The 27,165-nt window shown below is 43.0% G+C and overlaps 1 protein-coding gene across 1 annotated transcript in view; it reads right to left on the bottom strand.

Annotated features, from left to right (window-relative positions):
* Window positions 1–957: 957 nt before the first annotated feature.
* LOC147722658 (uncharacterized) overlaps window positions 958–27,165 on the bottom strand; it is a 132,243-nt gene continuing 106,035 nt past the window's right edge. The window contains exons 4-5 of the mRNA XM_086965162.1: window positions 21,538–21,674; window positions 958–1,721 (exon numbers count right to left, since the gene is read on the bottom strand). Of these exons, the coding sequence (XP_086821288.1) occupies window positions 1,374–1,721; window positions 21,538–21,674 (485 nt within the window). The 3' untranslated portion in view covers window positions 958–1,373. The remainder of the gene's footprint in view (window positions 1,722–21,537; window positions 21,675–27,165) is intronic.

Consider the following 27,165-nt stretch of genomic DNA (forward strand, 5'->3'; position numbering starts at 1 on the left):
TTGTGTTTTATAATGTAAAGTAAAATCTTATTTTGATGTCTGCAGCCAATCCTCCTCCATGCATTGGCCTTCAGCCTGTGGCCAGTCCCTGTTACCAAGCCCTGCTGATGGCCAACCACACAGCCACAACATTTTATCCGCTTGTGGCTAGCTAATCACATTGCTCACTCCCACCGATCAGAATGCTTTATTTGTTGTTTTTCCTGTGGGAGTTCTGCAGGAGTCTTGTTGCAACAGATATTGATATTTTTTTTAAACTTTAATACCACTGGAACGTCTGAAAAATTGCACATCAAATCACAAATCATGCAGATTCGGAGTAAAGATCCTAATTTCTGCCAACATTGGTGTACTTCTAATTAGCCATTTTCTCTGTATCGCTGTTGAATTATCCGCATGGAAATTGCATGTGGAAAAAAGTGTTTTGGAAAGCCCCTTTTTCCCAACCCTTTCTTAACAGATCACCTCGAAACTTTCCATGAGGGTGATGAACTTAACGATATATTCTTACCTTGTAAATATTTGTGTCCTTCATATTTTGTCAATAATAATACACTAACACAATATTCTGTAAACAAAGTTTGGTGAAATACAGGGAAGAGCCAGTTGTAGTGTGCAGTCAATGTATATTTTTTGTTATTTAGTGTCCATTAAATCTGCCTGAAAACATGTAACTGTTGTGCTAAATTTGCTGAATATTGTGCTGTAAAAAGTATCTTATGACCGTTTATTTTCACCTACGTAGAGTTGCACTCACATTATTTGCTTGCTCTGGGCCAGTAGGAATAGGGTTCAAAGTTTTTGCTGTTTTTATTGTATATTTCATGTTTAACTGCTTCTATTAGTTTTCTTCTAGATAACTTGCTATTGTGAAAAAGTGATAAGGTTTTAGTTCATCATGGCAGTTAGCATCCTTTCGATATTGTGATTTCTGCACAAATGTAACTACACATCGTATATTTTATATAGTATGCTTTTTATTATATACTATTGTAATCTTCTGTTATACTTTAAATGACATTTTAAAACTTGTATGTTTTTCTGTATTTTTCCAGATCTTTACATGATTACAAATATTTAGCACCTGCTTCAGGTTTACTTGGAATTTATTACGAACCATGCATTCCATTGGAAAACCAACGTTAAAATGTATCTCACATTAGCATTATTATAACTAAAGATCACTTGACTTTGCATTATTTCAAGCATTGCAAATATTTTTAACATGTCATAACAGAATATAACTCTTACAGAAAATAATAATGTTAATATCAGTTTAAAACATTTTCTACAGTTAAAGTAAGGGTAATTTAACTGAAAAGTTGCATTTCACTAAAGGAACAAGTCTTCATCTGAACACAGTAGGGAATTGTTTATTTGACAGAATTTTCCATAAGAACCTTAAATTTATCCAGATCACATCCGTTCATGACAAAAGCTTTGTTAGGTCTTTTAAGCTCGTCGATGAGATCCAGCACCATCATCCCTCTTGTAAATTTACCATTGAGCTCCACTGTTACTACAGTTTCTATGGACGATGTCATTGTGCTCTTATCTATGGCAGCTGCCATAGCATATGCATCGCAGGACACAAATCCAGCTCCATCCACCATTTCTTTGACCTCTTTTTCACTCCTGGACGTCTTCATGCTGACAGCATATATATTCTTAATGAAGGAAGCTTTTGCAGTGCCCATGTTCACCCATTGATCATACCATTCCTGCAAGCAAACAACAATGGTTGTAAAACATTACAGAAACAAGAGATAGAGGGATAGAGGGATCATAGCCAACCACAAATTAGATTCTTTCACTTTAGTTTCTGCTGTTAGTTTTCAAAATAAGTGCTACCCTGGGTAACTGCAAAGACTCCAGAACAAGAAGTGGGTGGCAGGGATAGTGTTAACACAAACTCCACTAAAAGTGTTCAAGTTAGACTTAAAAAGTACAAGCTCAAAGGAAAGGCAGCCACACCAATGTCCTCCACACCCAGTAAACCCCAAATCTACAGTTGTTATCCTTGAATGCACACTGAAGAACACAAAGGGTCTTATTTACAAGGCCTTATGCCGCCGTTGCAATGCGCCACACTGCACCATATTTACAAAGTGACACATTTAGGCAAATGCGTCACTTTGTAAACCTCTGCGCTATATTATTCATGTGTCAGGTATATTGTATGCATGGTGGGTGTTCCCCCGTAAAAAAGGCTCGTAGAAGTGGCGCAGTGAAATCTGCGATTTCACTGCACCACTTCTACGAGTTCACTGCGTCAAATCTGCCGGCCCTATTACATGGGACTCACCAATGTGTAATGATACAGTGATGGAGTGGCATCTGTTCTCTAACACATTCCAGCAATGCATCATTAATGCACTACCAGATACGTCAGGATTCCTGACATGTTTGGTCAATTATTGTGACATGGAGCCCTTCTTTAAATACGGCGCACCAAGGTGTCGCAAGGAGGGCGAAATAAAAAGTGTTGCATCGCTGTTTTCAACCAGCGATCCAACGATTCATAAATGAGGCCCAAGTATCTTTAACAAGATTCTTCTTTTATTCTTGAATGTAGTTCTTCACACATTCCTAGCCAAAAAGGGTTTTGTCCGTTCTCTTCACCAGGACTTCATCAGTGCTAGAAAAAACATAGACAAAGTGCCTCATTTACTTAACTCAAACATATATCAGATGATCTTCCATCACCAAAGGGAGCAACATCCCATCCCGTGGGAAATCAAATAAGAAATGGCATGACTGAACACAGAAGAACATAGTTAGGGGAATGTGATTATATTAACAACCTAGTGTCACTACCTGCTTCAATACAGAACTGATATATTAGTATTCAGACTGTAATAAATCTATATTATAAAATGAGAATTAGCATACAAAAGAAGAACATAGTTAGGGGAATGTGATTATATAAACAACCTAGTGTCATTACCTGCTTCAATACAGAACCGATATATTAGTATTCAGACTGTAATAAATCTATATTATAAAATGAGAATTAGCATACAAAATGTAAAATAACATTATGCTCATATTTTCACAATTACAATTCATGAAATGTATTACAAAGTCACGTGTACAGATCCACATGTACATATCCAGTGAGGCAAGACATGAGAAGTGAGTCACCCAGGTGAAGTAATATTAACAAATGTGTGAAACCCCATCTTGGAAAACTGACATGGCAATCTTGTATACTAATATTAGGTCAATATAAAAAATACTTCTCAGTCTTTAAGAAAAAGAGAGAACAGGAGACCCTTTCAAAACCATGGAATACACTAAGGTCCGATTTAAAAAAGCCCTCTGCCATCATGGTGAAGGCCCCGTAGTTGTGTGGGGGGGGGGGGGGGGGGGGGGAGGGGGAAGTCCCAGCACTCAAGGCCGAATCTCTGCAATGAGAATCAATGTGGTGATTCCACCCAGAGGGTGCAGATTCCCCCATGACTGCAAGGCCTCTGTTATGAGAGTGGAGGCCCTTTGTGATTCAGGGCCTAATTGTGAAATCATAGTCACCAGCTAATAGGAAGCAGTTTATCCGACTATAAATATGTTGTGTAACCAAACTTAAAATATACTCATTCACCCCAAGCTAAGTGGTAGAAGTGAAAAAAGAGCCATAGAAAGAGAAAAGAAAGTTGTATAAAATGTCACCATACACAAATTTCAACCGAGTGTGAGAAATCATTAGGAATCAACACCACTAATGTAAGTAGTCTCAACCTACAAGACGTATGGTGAAATATAGAGAAAGACCTCAATTCTAGCCATAAAATCTCAAATGGACTATTCATGATCAAATACTAAAACCAAATATGTGCAATAAATTTAGTATGTGGAGTGCCAAATCACACTATTCTCTCAGGCTCAAGTCTAATTGCCCTCACTTCAATATCAAATATACGCAATTCGGCATGTGGTACAGATCACAAGAATTTACAGTTTATAACAGCATCCATCAGGTCATCAAATTCACCAGCAGCAATACTGAACAGAAACATCACCTTCCTTTTCTTGGTGTGATACTCACCATTAATGAACAGAAAATTGTAACTGATCTGAACAAAAAGCCTACCGATGCTATTTTGCATCTAAACTGGTCTTTATGTCACCCACACCACTCTGAATTCAGCATCATCTACTGCCATACACTCAGAATAAGACACATGTGTAGAGATGAGGATATTTGTAAAGAATATCTATGGGAGATTGCAAATGTGAGGCTGTTCTCTACATATCATAGAGAAACACATCTTTGCACTTGTCCAGGGAAGCACTTATTTGGAATACCAGCAGCAGAAACAAACGTGACAGAATCTCATTAATGGTTGACTATCATCCATTATCTCCTAACTAAAAAAACATAATGCAAAAACATTTCTTTAAATATCTACCTGTAAAAAATTATATCAGTTTTTTTTCCAAACCACTAGTCATTGCTTACTGCAGAGCTCCCAATTTACGAGCTAGGTATTGTGAGAGCTGTTGTCAAGCAAGCTGTAACAAATAAAGGGGTTCATTACCCTTATTTTAAAAAGGTGCATCATATGTAAATAGCTTTCACAAATATCAGCAATAAGTTCTGTTACAAAAGAACCTATGGCATAAGACCGCAATTTACATGTTACTCAACATGCATTACTTATGTGACTCAATGCCAACGCCAAAGCAGTAATAAACAATATGTAGGCCAAACAGTGAATTTCCTCCGTACACGATTCAGGAATCAAAAACCAACAATAATTAATAACATTGACAAACCTTTAGCCAACCGCTTTAAACTTGGACTATTTGCAATCAGATTTTAAGATTTACTTTGTGAATACGTTTCAAAGGAGGAATGCCTGGACTCCAGAGAATACTTATGGATGTAAAGTTTTAAATCATTACATCTAGATGGACTGAACGTCACTGACGATAACATCCGATTAAACCATATCTCAAGAGATCTCATGACTGCACTGATTTCTCATGCCAAATAGAATCTTAATTTATGATACCTACATGGATATATATAATAAATTGTTAATGGGATCAGTGCATAATTCTGAAAACACCATCTCTCAGGCCAGAGAGTTTGTTGGTTTCTTTTCTCCAGATGTTTTTTCCTATCCACCATTGGCTATCTAGTACATTAATTCCTAGTCCCGGAACAGTAACTGTAGTTTTGTTAGCAGCTACATCATTAACTGAACTCTCTGATTTCTACTAAAAGATAGTTAGCAGTTCATTTGAGCACAGAACAGTCTTCTGGTTTAGATTGTTGCAGACTCCACTGTGAAATCCATATCAGATATCCCAGGCCCATAATTACCAGGGCACAATAAAAATAATCTTTTCACTGCAATGTATAATCTGAGATACTGGAGCCCCTCATGTCCTGGGTCTAAGCAGTGGCTTTGATATTCTCATGATTTCATCAGTCTGGCCGACGGAATGCTTGTGCGCGAATTGCCATTTTAATAGCGGTTTGTGTTTTCATAGATTACTTTTTTATTAGGCTGTAGCAGCCACATGTTCTATGGAAGACTCATAAATCATATCCTTAATAACCTTAACATGGAGGTCAAAGGTTGCGTGATGTAAGCATGTGAAGGCTATGTCATCACACTTTAGTAGTCTCTATAATTTTGGGGAAAACATAATACTCATTCTAAAAAATAAATAGATTATGGGTGAGATGCACAAACATGTTTAGGATGCAGCTAAAATAGTGATAGCACTTTTTAGCAAATAGCAAAGGCTAGTACTTTTAGATCTAGGATCAGAAGATTAGGTTGTAAAGCAGCTATTCAACCAGAATCACCAGTAGTCCTAAAGAATCGCTAATTTGCGGTTCTCTAAAAATTGCTACTTTGGTACAGTCGTAGACATTTCTGTTTACTTTGGTTTGCTTGTGCTCTTTGGTGTGTGTGTGTAAAAATCAGAAGAATGGGTCACATACGTTTTTGGACATGGGTAAGTGCTATAGTGCTCAAACCCAGTGGCAGTGGGTTCGCGGACGCTGGCCGTGCTTGGGCTTGCCTCGCATCTTTTAGCTGCATAATTTTAAAATCACTTTGTTCTGTCCCTTACCCTCCGCCGCTGCTTGTTGCTGCCTTGCCGCTCCCCTAGCCCCGGTCCGACACGGCTGAGTGCCGCTTGTTCCGGAGGGCTGACGGGGTTGCGGGCTCCATCTTTGGTGGGGCAGTGGTGGGTCACGGGTGAGCGCAGCAGCCATTGCACTCCCATTCCTTCAAAAGGGACGCCCCATGCGCACACGCAGCGGACGCACGCAGCAGGCGCGCCGGCGGTGCGCCAAAGGCAAGCCCGTCTGCGCCCGTCCGCGGCTAGAGGCACTCTACTCTGCCCAATTTTTAACTTTTTCGTAAGTCCAGCTTCGATCCTTGCAGGGTCCCTAGACTCTGGAAGATTCCACCATTGTCAAAATTTCTAAACTTGGCCTCCCCCCAACTCTTCCCTCCCCCTGCATCCTGGCCCCGGTCCCTCCTCCCTCCTCCCTTTATCCCATCAGAGCCATCCCCCTCGTCCTCTGCGACCCCTGCAATCTCTATTCTTCTGCTGAACACTAGATCTGCAGTCAAACATTATCTTGAACTTTTTGTCCTGCTGGACACCCACAAACCAGATCTATTATTTCTCACAGAGACCTGGTTCTGTCCGGACTCCCTTCCATCTCTTAGCTACCCTTCCCTCCCCCTATTACGCCATCCGCGCCGACCGACTGGTCGGTAAGGCCGGCAGCGGCGTTGCCCTCATTGCCTGTGCTGACCTTCATTTCCAGATACTATCAGCCCCTCCTATTGCAACGGTTGACTATTTAGTCGTCCGCTCTGCCTCCTTTTCGCCACCTCTCACCTGCTTACTTATGTATCGTCCCCCTCAACCTACCCCGCACTTCCTTTCCACCATCCAGGACCTGCTGGCCAGATTGGCAGTAAATAATTCCTCCATCCTGGTGCTTGGCGATTTTAACTTCTGGCCCTCCGACCCGGCGGAGGATCCCTCATCCAAAGAATTCTGATTCTCTGTGCTCTCAACTTTGTGTCCCATGTTCACACCCCTACTCACATCCACAGCCACATTTTAGACCAGGTTTGGTTGCTTAACTGTCCTGTTTCTTACCCTGCAGTCTCCCCATGTGTCTGGTCCGACCATTTCTTAATTTCTTTTTTTCTGCACCCTAGTCCTGTCAAGAAACCTCCCCTTCCCAGGAACACTTGGGCCCGTAATTGGAATCATGTCTCTGTTCCTCCCTTTCTGCCTCTTGCCCTAACCTTCAAGATCTCCCCTTTCACTCTCATGCGGACTCCTTAAACAATTGGCTTAGCAGAGGCTGCGATCAGGTGGCCCTACTTAGGAGAGTTACTGCCAGACGCGACTATGATGCCAATAGGTCGTTCAACGCTGCACCTAAGGAGGAAAAGCTGGCTCTCCGGCAAGCGGAGCGTGCCTGGCGACGTGCCTATTGTTCCATCCTTAAAACTAAATACACCGCACTTCTGAGCCAATACAAGAAGTCTATTCTCCTTGCTAAAACAGAGTACTTCTCTTCCAAAATCTTGCTCGCCGAAAATCAGCAGAGAGAAATCTTCTCCATAGTGCAGGACTTGGCTTTTTCGGATCAAGTTACCCTTAAACCCTCCCCATTCCAGACCCTTTGTGATTCACTTAACAGTTATTTTTTAGAGAAAATTACAGTTATTAAATCCAACATTTCCCCTCCCTCTCCCTCCTTTTCGGATCTACAGCCCTCTTCCCCCCGGGCCCACCTTGACCACTTCCCCCCTCTGACTAAAGAATCATTTCTGTCCCTTCTCTCAACGGTAAAGTCAGGCTCTCCATCTGACATTTGCCCCGCACACATTCTAAAACAAATCTATCTGGTCTGTCCCTCCCCTCCGCTCACTTTCCTCAATAACTCCCTCGCCCATGGCATTGTCCCTCAGTCGCACAAATCTGCAATTATCATTCCCATTTTTAAAAAACCCGGTGCAGATCCATCTTCACTTGCAAACTATCGTCCCATCTCTCTTCTCCCTTTCCTAGACAAAATACTGGAACGCCATATCACCAGAACACTTAGGGGCCTATTAGGATGACGGGCGGACTTTGTCCGCCCGTCATCCTAGCGGGGAATGGGACCGCCCGCCATAAGGGCGGGGATCCCGGGGGTGGCATTAGGATGTGCCCGCCACTGTGGCGGGCACATCCTGCATTTCTAGCATTGTGGCGGGCGGAGCGCTCAGCACCGCCCGCCACAATGCTAGAAATGCTTGTCAGCATTTGCATATACAAAGCGGCAGGCACCGCGCGGTGCCTGCCGCTTTGTATATGCAAATGAAGGGGGGTACCATAGGTACCCCCCCATGTGCACCCCCCACCTGTACTTCACTCTGGGGGCCCACAGGGGGCCCCCAGAGTGAACACCGCATGCCTTTCCGTGGCGGCATTGCCGCCACGGAAAGGCATTGAGACCAGCCCATTGTAATATGGCGGGCGGTGTCTAACAGACACCGCCACCATGTTACTGGTTTTCCGCCCCGGCCGCAAGGCGACCGGGGCGGAGAACATGCGGGCGGTGTTTGTCACCGCTGCGGTCCCCTCCGCCATCGTAATATGGCGGGGGGGAATGCAGGGAAGGATGGCGGGCGGATTGCCTCCGCCAGGGTGGCGGTGGCCACCGCTACCCTGGCGGAGGCAATCCGCCCGCCATCCTAATGGGCCCCTTAGCGTCTTTGTGGAGGAGAATGGCTGTCTAGCCTCCCACCAGGCTGGTTTTCGCCCGGCGCATTCCACGGAGTCCGTGGTCCTCTGTGAGGGATAACCTCAGAGAGGGCATGGACGCCAACCAGCCCCAAGCTCTGGTTCTCCTTGATTTGTCCGCCGCCTTCGACACGGTTGACCATTCCATCCTCCTTTCCCGTGTTGAGGCGGCTGGCATCAGGGGGACCGCCTTAGTTTGCCTGGCATCTTTTCTGAGGGACCGCACTCAGGCCGTCCACCTGGCTAATTTTTCTGCACCCTCAAAAGGTTCACTGCGGAGTCCCGCAAGGATCTTCCTTGTGCCCTCTGCTGTTTAATTTGTACATTTCCCCTCTTATTTGGCACTTCAGCAGATGGAAGTTACTATCTACAACTACGCTGATGACCTCCAGCTTGTCTTTAAATGATCCTCCTCTCCTGAATCCACTCACAATTTTCATTCTGTTATGTTTTTTATCAGGGAATGGAAGAGCTTCTACCATCTGAAACCTAACCCCGACAAAACTGAGATGGTGTTGACGGGTGGCTCCTCCAGTCCCTGGAATTCTTTGTTTTGGCCTTCTTCCCTGGGTTCTCCCCCCACCCCCTCTTTTTCGGTCAAAACTTTAGGGATAAAACTTTATGCTCACCTCACCTTGCACTCTCAGATTAGTTCAGCTGTCTCCTCGGGCTTCCTCACTCTCCGCACTATTCGAAAGGTGTCACGTTTTTTCTCCTTTTGTGCACTCAAACTTATTCTGTCTGCGATGGTGATCTCCCGCTTAGACTACGGCAATGTCTCGTATACCGGTGTCCCCGCATACAATCTTCGGAGACTTCAACTGGTGCAGAACCAGGCAGCCCGACTTGCTTACAACTTGTCCAAGTCTCATCATGTCACCCCACTGCTCAAAGCTCTGCATTGGTTGCCTATCCGGGAACATGCCCTGTTTAAGATGGGCTGTATCATCTTCAAGGCCAGGGCACGGACAGCCCCCGGCTTTATTTCTTCTGAGATCAAGGCCTACCTTCCTAGTAGAGAGTTGCGCTCTTCTTCACAATCCCTCTAGGTTGTCCCTCTCTTCAAGAAGAAGAGGTCAGGAGGCGTTAAATTTGCAACGCTAGCACCCACTTTCTGGAATTCCCTCCCCGCTTTCCTCAGGTCCTCCCCCCACTATTTGGAGTTTCGGAAAGCTTTGAAAACATTCCTCTTTGCCCAAGCCTTTCCACACTAGTAGTTCGTCCCTCCCACTGTCCTATGGCTGCATCCCTAGCGCCAAGAAACCGCTTGGTATACGTGCGCTTTATAAATATTTTAATTTCAATTTATAGCAAAATAGTCATGATTTTGTACTGAAGAAATCATGTCAACCTACTTGAAGACTTTGAGCCACATGTACAGAATTTAGGAATTGGGATGTTCTTATTGAGATTCTTTGCGAATCGTAATTAAGAAGTCGTAATTCCTAATGTGCAAAAACATACAAGATGGAAATAGAGATTCCTAATGGGGTCACAATGGATGGACCTCATGAAAATTAGTGAGGTAGGCCACAATGTGCGACCCATTAAGAATTGCAGCCATCACAGGGATGGTGGCCTGCCAGGGTCAGCAGACCATCATGTTTGTGATAGCTTTTTAATGAAGTAATCTTAGCTTTTTTTATGTATTTATTTCAACATTAGCAAAGGGGAAGGGGCCCCATGGGGAGCCCTTCTAATTTGCAAATGGCCACCACCACCCTTGAGGTGTCGGTAAAACATTTGTGTTTTGCAACCGTAATTCGATTGCAAAACAGTCACGCATAACACTGCAACTTGATATTTGGGAGGGGTGCTCTAAACACACCCCTTCCAAATAACGAAGTGCTAAACACAAATTTTGTTTTGGTAACATTTTAACAAATCACAAATTGTGCTCTGTACATATGTACAACAATTTCTGTGGTCGGAACCATTTACAACCACAAAAATGCTTTTGTACATATGGCCCTTTAACCGGTACAAAAATAATGAGCAAGTTATTCTGCAAGCTGCCGTAGGGAGGATTACTTTTGTGGCTGGTCCACCTGACCATGTTTGGACCAAGACACCAATAGTGGATATTAACTCGTAATGCTCTATTTAGTTATTAATTTCTGAATTTGTAAAATCCTTCCATTCAGCGCTAGTGGTTTTTCAATTCCTTATAATGTTCAGCAGTGTTTTACATCTGGTACCTCATTGATAAAACTCTGCGTTTGCCAGACAACATAAATGTCAGGACGTTGCCAGACTGATTCCATGCACACTCCGAGGATATGTTAGTCTGTATCCCTGCTATCCCACAGAGCACCATCTACACCCCTAATCCAGGGTAACAAATGTGAGTGCAACCTCAGAACAAAACAACCCTGATCTCCCAAGGAGATTGTGGTAACAGATCTAGAACCTTTTTGTTTGGACTCTCATCCATACCCAAAGAAATACACAAGAAATGCCCAGCAAGGCATTTCAATATTTATTGAAGCATGGTGATTGTTGTATACAATACATGTACTATGATAAGCAGTAGACTGAAACAGATGAGCGTAATTACCATTACAAGAATAATGGAAAAGATGAACATTTTCACCATTGTGCTTAGTCAGTGTATATTTGCAGGCATACAAGTACTGTGCATAATGCACTCCTACCTAGCACTCCCTAACTTGGTCTTCCCTAGGATGGGTGATCAGCCACATCCCTGCCAGGGTGGTCTAACTCCCCATTACTTGTGAGTAAGTGTCATCAGGCTGCCTGTCTAAATGCATGGAAGGACACCCCTCATGTTGGTACACAGGAATCCGCTGAGCTGGAATTCCGGCATGTAGTGACCTCGCAGTGTTAGCTGAGCGCTTGTCTCCCTAAACAAGGATGTGGTTGTGTATAGATAATAACAGCTACCATGTGGCCATGTTGCAACCCCTGTCAGGCCCCAATTGTTTATTCTAGATGGACAGCGCTGTTGACTACCGGACAATAACACAATTAACATTGTGCGCAGTGAACTTTATACTTTGCACTGAATGTAGAAGGCGTCATGATAATGTGCCTATGAAGAAGAAATGTAAGCAATGCAGACTAAGAGAAGGTTATCCTTCATGGTCACACACGCAAATGTATGTCAAAAGACATTGTATCTAAAATAGAAGACAAGTTAATAAAATGTGAACATGTAAATTGTGGCATTTCTATTTAGGCCTATCCTGACCATGTGACACCAGCTGGTATAGTTCAGTTTGTTTATTTGCCTGTTACAGTGGACTGTGTAAAGCTTGCTGTTTGCAGGATCGGATCCAGAAACACATTAAGAAAAGCTCAGATGAGTAACTGCAAGTGGTGTCTGAGACCAGATAAACATGAAATGAGAAATGAGGCACTGCATTATTTTATTAAAAAGCACAGCTGCAGCATTGCACGGTTTGTGATTTATAGATACAATTTCAGGCCTATATTCTCCACTTCTTACATCATTTCACATTTATATATCTACGTCGCTCTTTCACCTCTTCTCATCATTCCTGTCCTCTCAAATTTACGGGCCTGAAACGGATGTTCGTAGCACAACTTTTGTATAGCATTATGACCGGCTTTTACTTTGTGGTGTGAGGGATGCCTAAAGCCCTAGCACTCCCTTTGGAATATTAATGAGGCAGGAAAAGGAATGTGATTCATTAAGAAAACGTGTGAATACTAGTACAGAGGCCTGCATGGGACAGCACAGCAAATCTTCGTTCCTGAACTACCATTCATAATGTACCTTACTGAATATGGGGTTGTGTCCTACACTGTGGCCGGGTTGGACAACATATAATATTTTCAAGAAGGAGACCCGGTCACTGTTTTTGCTCTGCAACTTTATTTTTTAGGGCAGAATCTCACCCTAAGGTATTTAATCCTTGGGTGCTTTACATATTCTTTGCGAGATAGTGGAAGAATTTTTTACAATCTTTAGAAAAACGTCTGAGGTTTACTCGCTGTCCTGCACAGTGGCATATATTTACAAGTACTGAAAACAATTATTGCAGTACAAAACAAACATTGAAATACTTATAACAATTATATAAAACATTTATCAAGAAATCATTGTTGTCACTTCTCATGATAGTACCCTACCAACGAATTCAACCAGGCCAATATAATACAATTTTTGCTCAGTCTGGCCTGGTGGCGTAAAGGCATACAGTTCATTTTTATTCCCTTTATTTCATGTGGATTTTTTGTGAAGCCTTATGCGGGAAAGAAGCCATTCGTAATTAAAACGAATGTGTGGGAAGCCGACGCGTTTCCGAGCCTGTATTTAACTTGTCAGGCTCTTCTTCAGGGCTTTAGGATGGGTACCTGTGTAAATGTAAGCGAAGGACATACTTTAGTGTGGGACCTTCACGTGTGTTGTCACTAGTGTGCCACTTATCAACAATTATTGTTACCTTCTTGTGGGGTTTATGCGGGTTTAATCCATTTCTTGAGACTCTTGACTGGAATATTTCACTGTATTCTGTAATACAGTGATATTGTTTCTATTTCCTGTCTGAGGGACTACACATCATTAATTCAAAGGGATGCTTGTGATATAACTCACGTAATTTCTTGAGTGGTACATGTCTTCCAGTCTGTAGTTCTTATTATGAATGTTGAAAAATCATCAGTATCTGCAACATTAAATCGAGCGTTTTTTAGTTGAGGAGCTAAAGGATCTGCAGGCAAAGACCGCCGGCAAGCCGCAAGGATGCAAGCGTACACTTACTTCATTTTAGTTATGATGGCGTGAAGCACCGGTCTTTCCGTATAATGGGGCGCCACCTCTTTTAATCGGTTCCAAAGATCGCCGTTTGTGCTGCGGGGGCGAGCGGAATTTGAATTAGGGGGCATGTCTTTCACATGTAATGCGAAATATTGTAAAAAATTCTTCCACTATCTCACAAAGATTATGTAAAGCACCCAAGGATTAAATACCTTAGGGTGAGATTCTGCCCTAAAAAATAAAGTTGCGGAACAAAAACCGTGACCGGGTCTCCTTCTTGAAAATATTCATAATGTACCAGCATGTGGCACTGCAATGTCGGCACACTGGGAATGCGGTGACCGAAATCTGTGGTCCAGACAGGCCTTCTTCATGGCATTTGCATATATGCGCAATGAGTTGCAGGCAGACTCCACACTATTACTATACCAAGGGGGGGAGTTCCTGTAAACAGTGCTGCATTCTGCGGGGCACATAAAAAGAGGAAAAAGCCTCTCCGGTTTGTTTTTGTGCAGGAAGGTGCCCCTTCATGCACAAAAACAATCTTGCCTACAATACACCGTGGTGCATGTGTACCTGCATTGGCACTAGGCTGCCAAAATGATGCCAGAGCAGGGACATAGGACAGGAATGCGCTGTATGGAATAAACGTGGTGCATTCCTGCACCTTCACTGTGCTGCTGGCCAGCGTAGCAAAGTGACTTGTTACGCATCCCTGCACCACTAAAGTTGTAAATATGCCCTTGGAGTCTTATGTCAGCTTCTTACTTCAATGAGCATGGCGAGGCACAGGTAATGACTCGGTATCTCGAGGTGACAATAAAACAAAGGGGCCTATTTAAGAGAATGCCATGCAGTGCTGTGCAGCAAGTCACCTTGCTGCACTGCATGGCAAGGAAAGGACAGGCATGTGCTATATTTAAGGCAATAGGGCACATTCCTGCCTTTTCAGTTTTGCCGGCACCCTTTTGCACACTTGCGCCAATGTAGGCACGATAGCACCATGGTGCAAGGGTGCCGGCGTTGCATGCAGAATTGTTTGTGAACAAAGGGACACCTTCCTGAACAAAAACAATTCGGCTTGACATATTCCTCTTTCTATGTGTGCTGCAGAATGTAGCAGACATAGAAAGAGGCAGTAACGTGGTGAAATAGTGATATTTTCCTTGTTACGCCTCACCTGAGAAGACGTATCTTTTTTGCACATTTCCAGGTCCACCAGTTCTGGTAAATCTAGGAATGTTTAAAAAATCATAGGGGCTGTGTGACAACATTTACACAACGCCCATGGAATGCCTTCCCAGGGCAGAGTAAGGCAACACAGCAATTTGATTTGTGGTGCCTTACTCCAGATTCATGGAGGCACTCAGGGCCACGCAACATGGCCATGTGTGGCTTCATAAATCACATGTATTGTTTGCGTTGCTCTTGCACCACATTGCCTGGTGCAAAAGTGATGTAAACCATCTCATAAACAGGCCCCAAAGTGTACAATAGCATTTCGGCACTTCATCCAAACATATTTGTGGATAGGGATTTCAGAATCATCAAGTTGCCAGAAATCCTCATGGTTTGTGGCTCCAGAGGACTAGAGATGAGCAACCTTAACCTCCAGCAGAAAGGTATTATCACAACTTGTCTGCAAAAAAAAGTGACAGTTGTGCACAACTCCTTGGCATGTCTTCCTGGGTTATATTGCTCACTACCGACCATGCTATATGTCACATGCATCTCATGCAGTGTCATTAGCCTTTCTAAGCCTTCATTTTTCATTAATGTTCAATAGCGCTAACCTTTACAGCAGTACATGTATTTCTTCTATGACATTTGTTTTGTGATTTGATACCAGAAAGTGATTGGACAAGTTAAAAAAAAAAAAAAAAAGGTATTGCTTTCAGCAAACCATATCTGCTTTAACATCAACTCCGCGTACATGGATAATTAATGCAATTATATTTAGGCCCTTGTGAAATTTCAATTATACTGCTGTAATATAACAGTGATGTTTGCAATTTCAAGTTATGCTTGTTATAAAATTTGCTTCTATGCTATTTTGCGTAATTTAGTGCCATTCAGAGCGAACATTTAAAGTGAGCACACAGGTACAACCCAAATGACCACAATGTGAGCGGATGCTGTGTACTGCTCTTGTGTTTTTTTGCTCTGATTTTAATGGGAAATGCATCCTCATATTCGACACGCATTGGCAGTGCCTATAGATCTGGCTAAGGAAATGTTGTATGGTAATGTCAAGCATTACAAGTAAATAGCATGGGAATAGATATATTTGTGTGGAAGCAAAGAACTGTTAAATACCATTAGTGTAGGTTAGAAGGTCAGGTGACAGTTGCACTGTCCAGACAGAGCTAAAAATACAAGTAGGTTAATCCCTGACCTTCCATCTCTGCTACTGCTAGAGAAACACTATAAATTATCTAATATCTAATACACGTTAATAGCATTCTAGTGTCATATGTCTGAACGTGAAAATTCAAGCTTAGGCAGTGTTGGAATTGGCCTTTTTTGCAGGTTCACCCTAAACTTTTTTGCATTTCTCCCAGCCTTTTTCTCTGTGTAGTGTTTGTGGGTTTTGGCCTCTGGGCACTTTGCACACACTTTACACTAAACCACTGTGCTACTCTGTTACATTTAGTGAGAGCCTCCCATAGGACTGCATAGGGAATTCCCTGCTCAGTGTGGGTCAGTGGTAATTTCTGTTATGGGAGGAGCAGTATGGTCAAGTCTGGTATGTATGAAATTGTGAGGAGAAATGCTGCGCAATGATGTGCACAGATTTATTATGACTACGTGAGAAATGCCACTTTTAGAAGTTGGCATTTGTGTGCTATGTGTCTGCCTGCCTAATGTGTATTGGTTGTCTGGTTTTGGAGGGAAAGGGCATGCTGAGTCCGATCTGGAGTGAATAGAGATCTGCAGTTGGAGTATGCGGAGGGGTGACCCTTTGATCAGAGCAGGGCTGTGCCTGGCAAAGTGAATGATGGCTTAACCTCTCACTGTGCATCTGATGGCAGACCCCCTCTTCCTGAAAGGCAGGATGCAGCCTTGTAAACAATGTGCTCCAGGGCGACACCAAACTGGTTCTGGCTGGGTTCCGTGACTTGTGACTTTTGAGAACAAAGACTTTTGTTGATATAAATATAGGGGCTGTGACCCCATGAGGTTGTTCAGTTCTTGCTCCAGAATCCTGCTGGGGCGTGCTGCTGCTGGGAACCAGGGGGGGGCTGCCATGAGGGCTTGCCTCCCTGGGCCCTGCATTGCCCCTTCCTCTCTGAAGACTTTTTGGGACCTTTCACTTTGCATGTGTTACTTCTGGATGTCAAGACGAACCTCTGTCCGTGTAAATAGAGGGAAAGGACTCTGAAACTTTCATCCTTCTTGCAGAAGAAACTAGCCAAGGGCCTGATTTGAGCTTGCCTCCTGCCGAAGTCTCAGGGACATTAGACTTCACCCATCAGCCGTCCGGATTCCTATTTAAGGGGGATCGTACTTGCAGGCGAGGCCTCTGTTTAGAATTCCAGAGCCACTGGTTCTACTGCTGGGAACACGGGCTGAAAGTCATTGCATCGCTATTGTGGGCCGCTCCAGCCGAGAAGCTGTGCCTGCTGAGTGCCCGCATTTGCCTGTGCTACCAAAGTCATTGTTATCGCTATTGTGGGCCGCTGCAGCTGAGGACCCGTGGCCGCCGAGTGCCCGCATTTGCCTGTGCTACCAAAGGGATGTACGTTGTTACAACGCATGCATCTTTCCAACACAGGTTTCCCAACGCAAGTCGTTACAAGGACTTGCGTTGGGGGTGCTGGATAGTGAATAGTTTAATTTACTATTCCAACTCCAGTCCCCGTGGATAGTAGGGAAGGTGTTGGATAGTAAATTAAACTATTACCTGTCCTACAGCGCTCCCCAGCGCAATTCGTTGTAATGACTTGTGTTGCAAAAACCTGCGTTGTAAAGGCACTGCGTGGTAAAAGTTGCGTCGTAAAGGAGGTGTCCCCTACCAAAGTCATCATTATCGCTATTGTGGGCCGCTGCAGCTGAGGAGCTGTGCTGCTGAGTGCCTGCATTTGCCGTCCGACGAGAATCATCGCCATCGCTATTGTGGGCCGCTGCAGCTGGGGAGCTGCGCCGCCGAGTGCCCGCATTTGTCACCACTTCGAGGATCTTGTTATTACCTGCGTGTGCCGCTGGGTGCCTGCCTTTAAGCCCCGTCCCAGGATTATTGTGAGTGCACGCCACAGACCACTACAGCTGGGGGCTGTGGCCGCGAGTCCGCCTGTGATACCGCAACTTCCTTGTGAGGATGCGTGCCATTCCCCTTTAAATCTCAGGTACATTGTGCACCACCGGGTCGCATGGACAACAGCCTCAAACTTAGTCCGTTCCACACCCTTTTCGTGTAACAAGCCTTGTTTTCATTCACAGCTGCCCATCAAGTAGGGTGCAGCTGCAACGTTTAGGCCATCATGCCTTTAGGGGCATTGTGAGAGATAGGAGTGAGATGCACTCCTCAGCCCCAGCGCACTGGCACACTTTGGATTCTGCTGTATTGGCAACGCCCCCTGACATTTTGGACACAGGGCATTGGAGCCCCTGTGAGAAGGCCAGTTGTCCAGGGTGACCGTTAGGTTTGTAGGGCGCTAGGCCTTAATGAGATTTATGTGGTGCTAGGAAATGTGATGCATGTATTATGATTTACGCACCCTGATTTATGCTTCTAATATGGTTTTATGGTTGAGGTTGGTGCAGAATCTATTTCATGCCTAAATGTGATACTGTGCCTAATATGGTTTGTGTTACAGGAGGATGCTGAGTACAGTGTTTGCCAATAATTACTGGTTGTATTCTACGTCTATTATATGTTCTATCTTTACTAAGTGATGGTTCAGACAGTGGCCCAAGTGGCCCTGTCATGTGTATATAATCCCCTGTAAATAGTGCTCAGTGCCAGGTGGCACAGTGTATATTGTGTGATTACTATTCTTATGTGTTTTTTTGATAATATTAAGGCTGTTTTTGATATAACCTTGTGTGGAGTTCCTTTTATGGTGTGCCTGGTATGTTGTTGCTGTGTGTTGCACAAACGCTTTACACATTGCCTTCGGGATAAGCCTGACAGCTCGAGCCAAGCTACCAAGGGGGGGAACAGGGGGTTATCTTTGGCGTGTAACTCCCTTGCCCTGAGTAGAGTGGTGGTTTCTGCCTGGGTTTGTCGCAAGCCTTAGCCAACCAGAAATCCCATTCCCAAGAGGCAGCTATATAAATGAACAAAATAATCATAGCTGTGGAGGTCAAGCACGTTTTTGCGGAAGCACACAAGGTCACCCAATGAAAGCATCAACTCCTGGTTCCCTATGTCCAAGCAGAGCCAAAGCCCCTCTCTAGTGATGATCATATAATTGTCTAGTGACAACTGCCCTATCAACCCAGACAAGAAAAAAGATGGGGCTCCATGTTGTGCTAAAATCAAGCACCAAATGACTGTTTTGCATTTCACGTAATTGTGCATCATTTCACTGAAATTCTCAAATTTTGTGTAATTACTCAAAAACAAACCTAGTGAATTTCACACAGCCCTAGTTCTAACCTGGGTCAGGATAGTTGAGACACACACATTTTTAAACAGGAAACTATTGTCAGTAAAAAAGGCTATTGTAGTTTTATAGCCTAAGTAAGGGCCTAATTCACAAAGGTAAACTTGCGTGTTTGTGTAAGTTTACGCTTTATCACTATTCTCAAAAGTGCATTTTAATAGTAGGTTTCCAAGTGTGGGGACTACGCATTAGGGGTGGAGAACTCCACACATAAGAAGATATGCCTGTCCTATCTTTTATGTGCGAAATTCACCACCCCGGAAGCGGACTCTCAGCACTCAAACTAATTATTAAAATGCAGTTTTGTGAATATATATATATATATATATATATATATATATATATATATATATATATATATATACACACACCAACAAATTGCCCTGAAGCATTGGAGTGCGTAGTGTGCCCTTCCAAAGCTCGAGGGCTTTTGTATATATATATATATATATATATATATATATATATATATATTTGTTGTCAATGAGCACATTTGTGGAGTTAGGCATAGAAAATCTATACTTACGTACCTTTCAATATTTTGTCTATTGATATTGAGTTGAGTCCATGATATGCAGTACCATCGAGATTTCAACCTCGATATTCTGGGGGCACATCCCTGTGGGTGGTTTTTTTTTAATAGGCTCAGACACTGTGTGAACTCATATTTGGCAGTAGTGGGTCAGTATTTTCACCTCAGCTATCAATCAGAGCACATACGTTTAATGAAATGCATAGTTCAGTCAATTTTCTCATGTGCAGACAACACGAGAAAATTAAAAAAAAAATAAAACAGTGACAATATATGACTACGCTAAATACAATGCCGGTTAAATAAAGACACATATTACTGGGCACTAACGTTCGTTCTTAAAAGCCACACATTATAAATGTACTGACAATAGTGTAGGTAAATGATGAAGGCATGGTAAATACAGACATTTTGGAAGGACATAAGAGCCTCATTTACAATATTTTGACGCCCAGCAAGCCGTCCTGCTGCATTGCCATGTGTAAAAATAAAAGGGCAGGAATGCGCCGTATCTACAAGATATTGCGCATTCCTCCCCTGCGCTGGCGCACAAATAGCAGCCGTGTACCAGCAGAGACATCATTGTTTTTGTGAAGGATGGGACACCTTCCTGCATAAAAACAATCATGAAAGGCATTTTCCTCTTTCTATGCATCCTGCAGAATGCAGCACACATAAAGAGATGGGAAAACGAGGAGAAATTCAAGTATTTCTCCTTGTGCTTTCTTACGCCTCTCCTGGAGAGGGGTAAGATACTGATGCATTCCCAGATCTACAAAATGTTGTAAATCTGGGAATGCGTCAAGTTCCATGGATGTTGTGTGGGAGAAGCCACAGCAACATCCATGGACACCCCTTTCATGCAGAGTTATGCGTGAATGGGAAACATATTTACAAGGCCATGAAAAGTCACGCAGGGGGACTTTACATGGCCTTGTATATATGGGCAAGCCCATTGTGCTGTTGTGTGCCTATAAAAGTGACGCATCGACGGTGCAATGGGCTTGTACATAATCCCATATATCGGTTTTGCATAGCGCATGTACACCCATTTTAAATAGATTCTTCAGATGATAAAGTAAAAAAAGCAGCGGGCCTTGATCAGCATTCAGTTGTAAATGTGCTTCTTTGAGAAATGGATAAAAAGAATTACACTTTTTGATTTTGGGTAAACTCACCAGATAAAGGCAGACTTATTGACGTTGGCAGGCGTGTTTAGAGGTTGAGCACTTGAACAAGGATGTGTAAAATAAACTCACAAATGCACAAATGTAGTATATATGCTTGCACATATTTTAATGTCCAGATAACCTATAAAATACGCAGACATTTATTTTTGTGAAATAGAGCACGTGGGATTGTGTTAGAGAGAAAATGCCTTCCGAAGGTGTTGTGATGCTCTTCAGGTCGGATTAATTCTAAAATATGGACATTGTGCTTTTTTGCAAGAATTTCATTTTGGCTGCTTGCTTCTCCTAAGAAAGGTTTGGGAAAGAAGTTGCTCACTTGCTCAATACACTAACAGTTGGCATTGTGGGCTGTGTTTACCATGTCTATTTAGCTCAGATGTATTTTGGCTTCCTGTCCGCTAAGTGAAAAGATTAAGCACTCTTTTTAACAGTTCAGTTTATCATCAAACATTTGTTTAGTTTGATCATTGCCCAAAATAGTCGACTGTGCATGTTTGATTCATTTGTCAACGTCAAGTTCCTAAATTGTTTTAGCTCAGACTATGCAGGTTTGGGCCCAACATGTTATCGTGAACCATTCAGGACCTTCAGACTTCCTGAAGATGCCTTCTCACCAGTTGATTAGCAGTGGGAAGGAGAAGCTTGCCCTGCCAGATACGAACCACACTAGGCGGTACTTACCCAGGATAATTTGCTCCGGCATGAATGTTCCCATGTGGCAATATATGTAGGACAAGTGAAATCTCTCAGCACCATGTATGCTGCTTCTGGATCAGCCACAAAGTTGAACTCTCCACATACAGTTGTGTTGCCTCTTGCTACAAAAATACAAAGGAAATATTGCATTTTAGAAATCGCCAAATTAAGAGCAGAGTTGAATATTTGTTTAGACAACTAAGCTGCTTTTCACTAACACAAATTGCAAGGTTTTTATACCACATTTACGTTTTTTTCTCTATCCTTTATGAAGAAATGGTAGGTGTTTCAGTACCTACGGGAATGCATTTACAAATTATGTGCGAGACTTTCTGTAGAATCAGCAGAACTCCATGCCTGTCCGCTCCCTTCCAAAATCACCACTGTTGCCATGATATCTGGAAAATAGGCTCTCTATGCCCTGCAGAGGCGGTAAGTGGATGGAATGCAGACAGGATCCCACTGGAGTCAACCCAGACTAGAACACAGAGTGCAGAATAATAATGCATGAACTCCCGAGGCTCCTGCCCAGAGGCAGGATCCTGCAAAATGGCAGGCTATTGCTAACCCATTTGGTCCAGCCACTTCTGACAGACATGGCATGCAATGGGACCCTGGACTGCCAGGCACCAAATAAAGCCATTGAGCAGGAATGATCCTCAAGTCACTTTGCAAAGGAGGTAGATGTCAATACTAGGTTACCAATTCCTGTTCCCTAGATTTTCAGATCTTGATATAAATGTGTTTGCCATAATTTTTAAATATTTAAAATTAGTCAGCCTTTTGCTAAGTATGATTGCCACTAGCTTCTTTATTTTTGGTATTTGTTACTATACCTACTATGTACACTAAGATATGATTTTAGTTTTCATAAATGTTGCAAATATACTCCTGCTTTCCAAGCTTTTTTGAGTGTGCCTATTCATGATGAAAGAGGGTTAGGTACCACCAACTATCATTGTGAGATCTCACAGGATTGATGGTTTCCTAGAACGCACCTTACTCAAGTATGCTCAATGGGTTGTGGAGTGGTTCCAATCCGCTGGTTTCTCTTTCTCAAGGTAGCATATTGACTACATTCTTATTGCCAGTGTGTCAGGAAATCTCATTTCCAGGCTGTGTTCAGAAAAGTAATCCAGAAAGCATGTCAAGATGCCAGCCATTTATGATTTCCTTATCCAGGAATATCAGCCTTCTTCCACATCACTCACTGCACTGTAGTAAACCAGCTGTGACTCAATGCACTCATCTTGCAGCCAGATGCTAACATACAAGACTGTAAGAATGATTCTGTCTTTTTTTGTCCCCAGTCTGTAACACTTCCTTAATGCCAAAGCTAGGACTGTCAGAGGGTCAAGTAAGGAATTGGCTATCCACCCTGAGATGTCTAAGGATTATTTTAGGAGTTGTTGACCATAGGTACCACATAAATACTAAAGCTTTAATTTACTAATAAGGAGTTTTTGTTTTTTTAAACCTGCAGATTAATTTTGGTTTAAACTTGTCTTTCCTGAATAAATTGTGAAGACTTGATTTCGCAGCCTCTTAGGAACATTTTAACATTACTTCGTTGTGGGCCAAATGTATGACGCGCAAAATAGCGCTATTTTGCGTGTACAACAGTGTTTTTAACACGGTTTGTGATTCCCAATGGGGTCGCATATTGCGAGGCTCATGAAGATCAATGAGCCTCTCGCAAATTGTGAGTCTATTGGGAATGGCAGGTCCTCCCAGGTAGGGTGGCCTGCTGGGCTCAGCAGACCCCCATGTCTGGGACTGCTTTTAAACGGGAACAGGCATTACAACGCAGGCTTTACCCCGCGCTACCATTACGACGCAGCAATCACAACAGAAGTCGTTACAACGACTTGCGCTGGATGGCGCTATATACTAAGGAATAGCATGATTTACTATTCCAACACCTTCCCTACTGTTACGTGGGCTCGAGTTGGAATAGTGAATCATACTATTCCTAAATCCAGCGCAAGTCGTTGTAACGACTTGCGTTGTGATGGCTGCATCGTAATTGTAGCGGGGTGTTAAAGCCGGCGTTGTAATGACATACATCCCTTTTAAACACACCAGTTTATTTTTTTATTTTTTGGAATGCTGCCAGTTTCCTTAAAGGAAAACGGGATACATGTAAACACATTTTGTGTTCATTTTTTAAGGGCAGGTAGTGGTCACTGGGACCACTGCCTGGCCTTAAAAAATATTTTCAGAGCCTGTCATAAAGGGGAAGGGGTCCCCTGCAGACCTCTTTCCATTTGCGACTCCATTACCACCCTCATGAAGAGGATGGTAATTTCTGAGTGTTTTGCGACCGCAATTACGGTTGCAAACCATTCGTAAATAGGTTACAGAGTCGCTATTTGGAAGGGAACGCCCGTTTCAAATAGTGAGTATCTAAACACTTTTTTGAGAGTCGCAATTCATTTGCGACTCGCAAGATTGTGTTAGTACATGGCATTCCAATTTTAGCATACGCAAACAGGTCGCTAAACCGTTAGCGCATGCTAAAATTGGTCGTACATATGGCCCTTATATTTTGAAAACTTCTTAGTAAGGCCATAGTATATGGTGCATGAAATACACTGATGACATAGAAAAGGTATGCATCACCTGTGGACTGCAAAACATGTTGTGCCATCCACTAGACTCACATGAAACAGTTCCAGGTCTACCTCGATAGCCTGAGTCTTGAAGCTTTTAAACCTGCAAGCGAACCTGTCAAAATAACTCTAGTAATAAATATTACATAAGTCACCTGTTGTACTTTGTATAAGAAGACATTTGTAGTCAGGTTGTAGATTTCTTGAAGTCTTCTTTAATAATCCATGTCTAGCAACATCAAACAGGGATCATGCATGTACAACTGTAATCTAGCTCTAGTAACTCCTATGCCAGCCCCACCAGGAGCAGCCTGCCTAGCTGCTCAGCCCATCTCCAACAATCACACACTCATACACAGGCACCCAGGCATTCCATTCATCACAGTCACACCAACATTCCATCACCATCTCTTGCTCTGGCTGAGCAGCTAGGAAGACCTAGGCTGATTTACATGGTAATGTAAAACTCAGGATACATTATCCCTTTCCTTTAAAAATGAAAATTAAAGTTACAATCTCTAAAAGAAAGGAACTATACACAAAATGCGAAACGGTCCATATCTAAGGGATTAAAAAGAAATATAAAACACCAAAGAGAGAACAAGGATGATAAGAAAAGATGGGCATGATACAACACATTAAACCATGCATAAAATCCCCCATCCCCCTTTAATGAAAGTGGTGATGACTAATTAGATATAAACAATCACACAATAGCAAGTTGGGAAGGAAAAACAATGTAAAAGAATATCACATTTGCAACAAACTATGACCCCCATCCTTTCCCAAAAACACAAAAGCATAACTCAATAGAGAAAGGTGCACACACCCTATAACAAACACCAGAGGCCAGAAACCAACATCAAAGGTGTACACACATACAACATATACATGTGTACCACAACATGGACCACACAGAGGGTACACACACAGTGAGGCGCAGGGCGACTTACACACAACAACATGTGACGTGCAGGATGACTTACACATGACAACACAAAACATGGGTATCACCCAGCTGAACCCAAACCACCCTTAACAAAGGGAGATACATTGATGACCACCCACCAGAAGACTAAGACGTCCCAAGCTAAGAAGCGTAAAAACTGTGGCATCACCAACTACTAACAATGCATGGTAGATGGAAGTACAAAAACCAAATGAGAAAAGAACTTCCAAACTATCCCCACACCAGTGAGCGATCTCTCACCCGAGTTGTGCTGCATAATATTTAAATACAACAGAAACAATCAACACAAAAGATGCACTAAAACTAGTGCTGGAAACATGCGTGCTTAAAGGTACACTATCAGTTATAAAATAACAGAAAATAGGACCGTTCCATTTTACGCGTAGAACATGTTCCAACGATCTCTATAACTAGCTCTAGGCTTATAGAGATTCCCCGTTATACAACCAAGAACCACCAGATGGCACTCCAGACTTAGATTCAAGAATAAGCAATCACCCTTACATGTACATTTATGCATGGTACTAAAAAACCCAAGAATCAGCATACGAGTTACTCATGGTACAGTAAAATTCACAAACCGCTTCTCAGCGCAGGTTTTTCAGCAAGCTTGTCATCGTGGCAGTTCCATCTTGGCACAGCACTTTAAGATTTCATTGCACTCGTGGAGAATTAGGCAAACAGCATTACCGCTACAGTACAGTTCAAAATGCCACACTTGAGTGAAAAGAATCTTAATGCTGGGCAGCACAAAGAACAATTGTGTTCCTTAGATTCGTCTTACCATGGTGATTGACGAGATTCCCACACGGCAAACACCTTGACCCAGGACATTGTGATCAGGGCCAAAATCAAAATGGCAGCATGTTTTCAGCGCAATGCCGAGTGGCTCATGGTGCATACATGCACAACAGGATCTTTACACAGGAAAGCAGCTCCTAATTCGAAGCAGCACCGCACGTCAGAAGAAAGCAGATGACGCAGGGCAGAAGAACTCACATGCGACGTGAAGGAAGAAGGTAGGCACGCGAGTTACTTGGCTCGTGCTCTTTTTATTTAAATCCAGGGTGGCGGTTGAACAGAAAATTGCGCAGCACTTTAAAATCCTCAAGGCTAATGCCCAAAGTTTATAACAGGTTTTGTACAGCTCTCCTGGTCTCTAAACTAAAAACCAGTAGCGGGATCCTGTCATCCTTCGGCGCTCTGTTGTACATAGGCGCTGATGTTTCAGAGGACCACTGACATTGCGCTTGCAGATCTCATAAGTTCAAATGGTATTGCTCAGAATAAAACCAAACTTCCAGACAAAATAAATAATGTCTATACTTGTATTATCCTTGTGCTATAAAACGCCAAACTGTATTGAAGCATACCGTTCCTGAATGGCACGTGTGAAATCCATCACATCACTTAGACATAACATACAGTACTTTATGCCAAGCAGTCTTTCTAAGCTGACAGAAGTCTGATGCAGAAACTGCTTTCCATGCGCAACGAAGACAGCGAACATGGCACAACCACACCGCTCCTGTGTGGTACAAGTGAAAATATTCAATGAGTTAGACCATAACCCATCTCTTGAACAGCCACAGGCGCTCCTTACTTCACAGAGTTAGACCAGAACTCTAATCTTGATCAGCCACAGTTCCCTTGCGCAGTGGATACATCCATACAGCAGGTCCAAAGGAAGTGGTAGGGTGAAAGACAGTACATTCATACCCTAACATACAGACCATACCTGTGGTCAAGTCCACAGAGTAAGATGAGGCAGGATACATGTTGGGGCCGTCCAATGACAGGACACTGGTGGGGCTGACTTGCCTTTTACTCCATACTTTTTCTTTTTTTTTTGCTGGTGACAAAGTTTTCTTAGGAGTCTCTGGATCTGTTTTCCGTCCTTAAGTACGCTTGGGTCTTGGTCCTTGGTCCTCGTCGCCAAAAATATGTTGTACTTTGTATAAGACGACACTTGTAGTCAGGTTGAAGGTTTCTTGAAGTATTCTTTAATAATCCATGTCTAGCAACATCAAA

This window comes from Lissotriton vulgaris, chromosome 4_1 (assembly GCF_964263255.1).
Source record: "Lissotriton vulgaris chromosome 4_1, aLisVul1.2, whole genome shotgun sequence".
NCBI lineage: Eukaryota > Metazoa > Chordata > Amphibia > Caudata > Salamandridae > Lissotriton > Lissotriton vulgaris.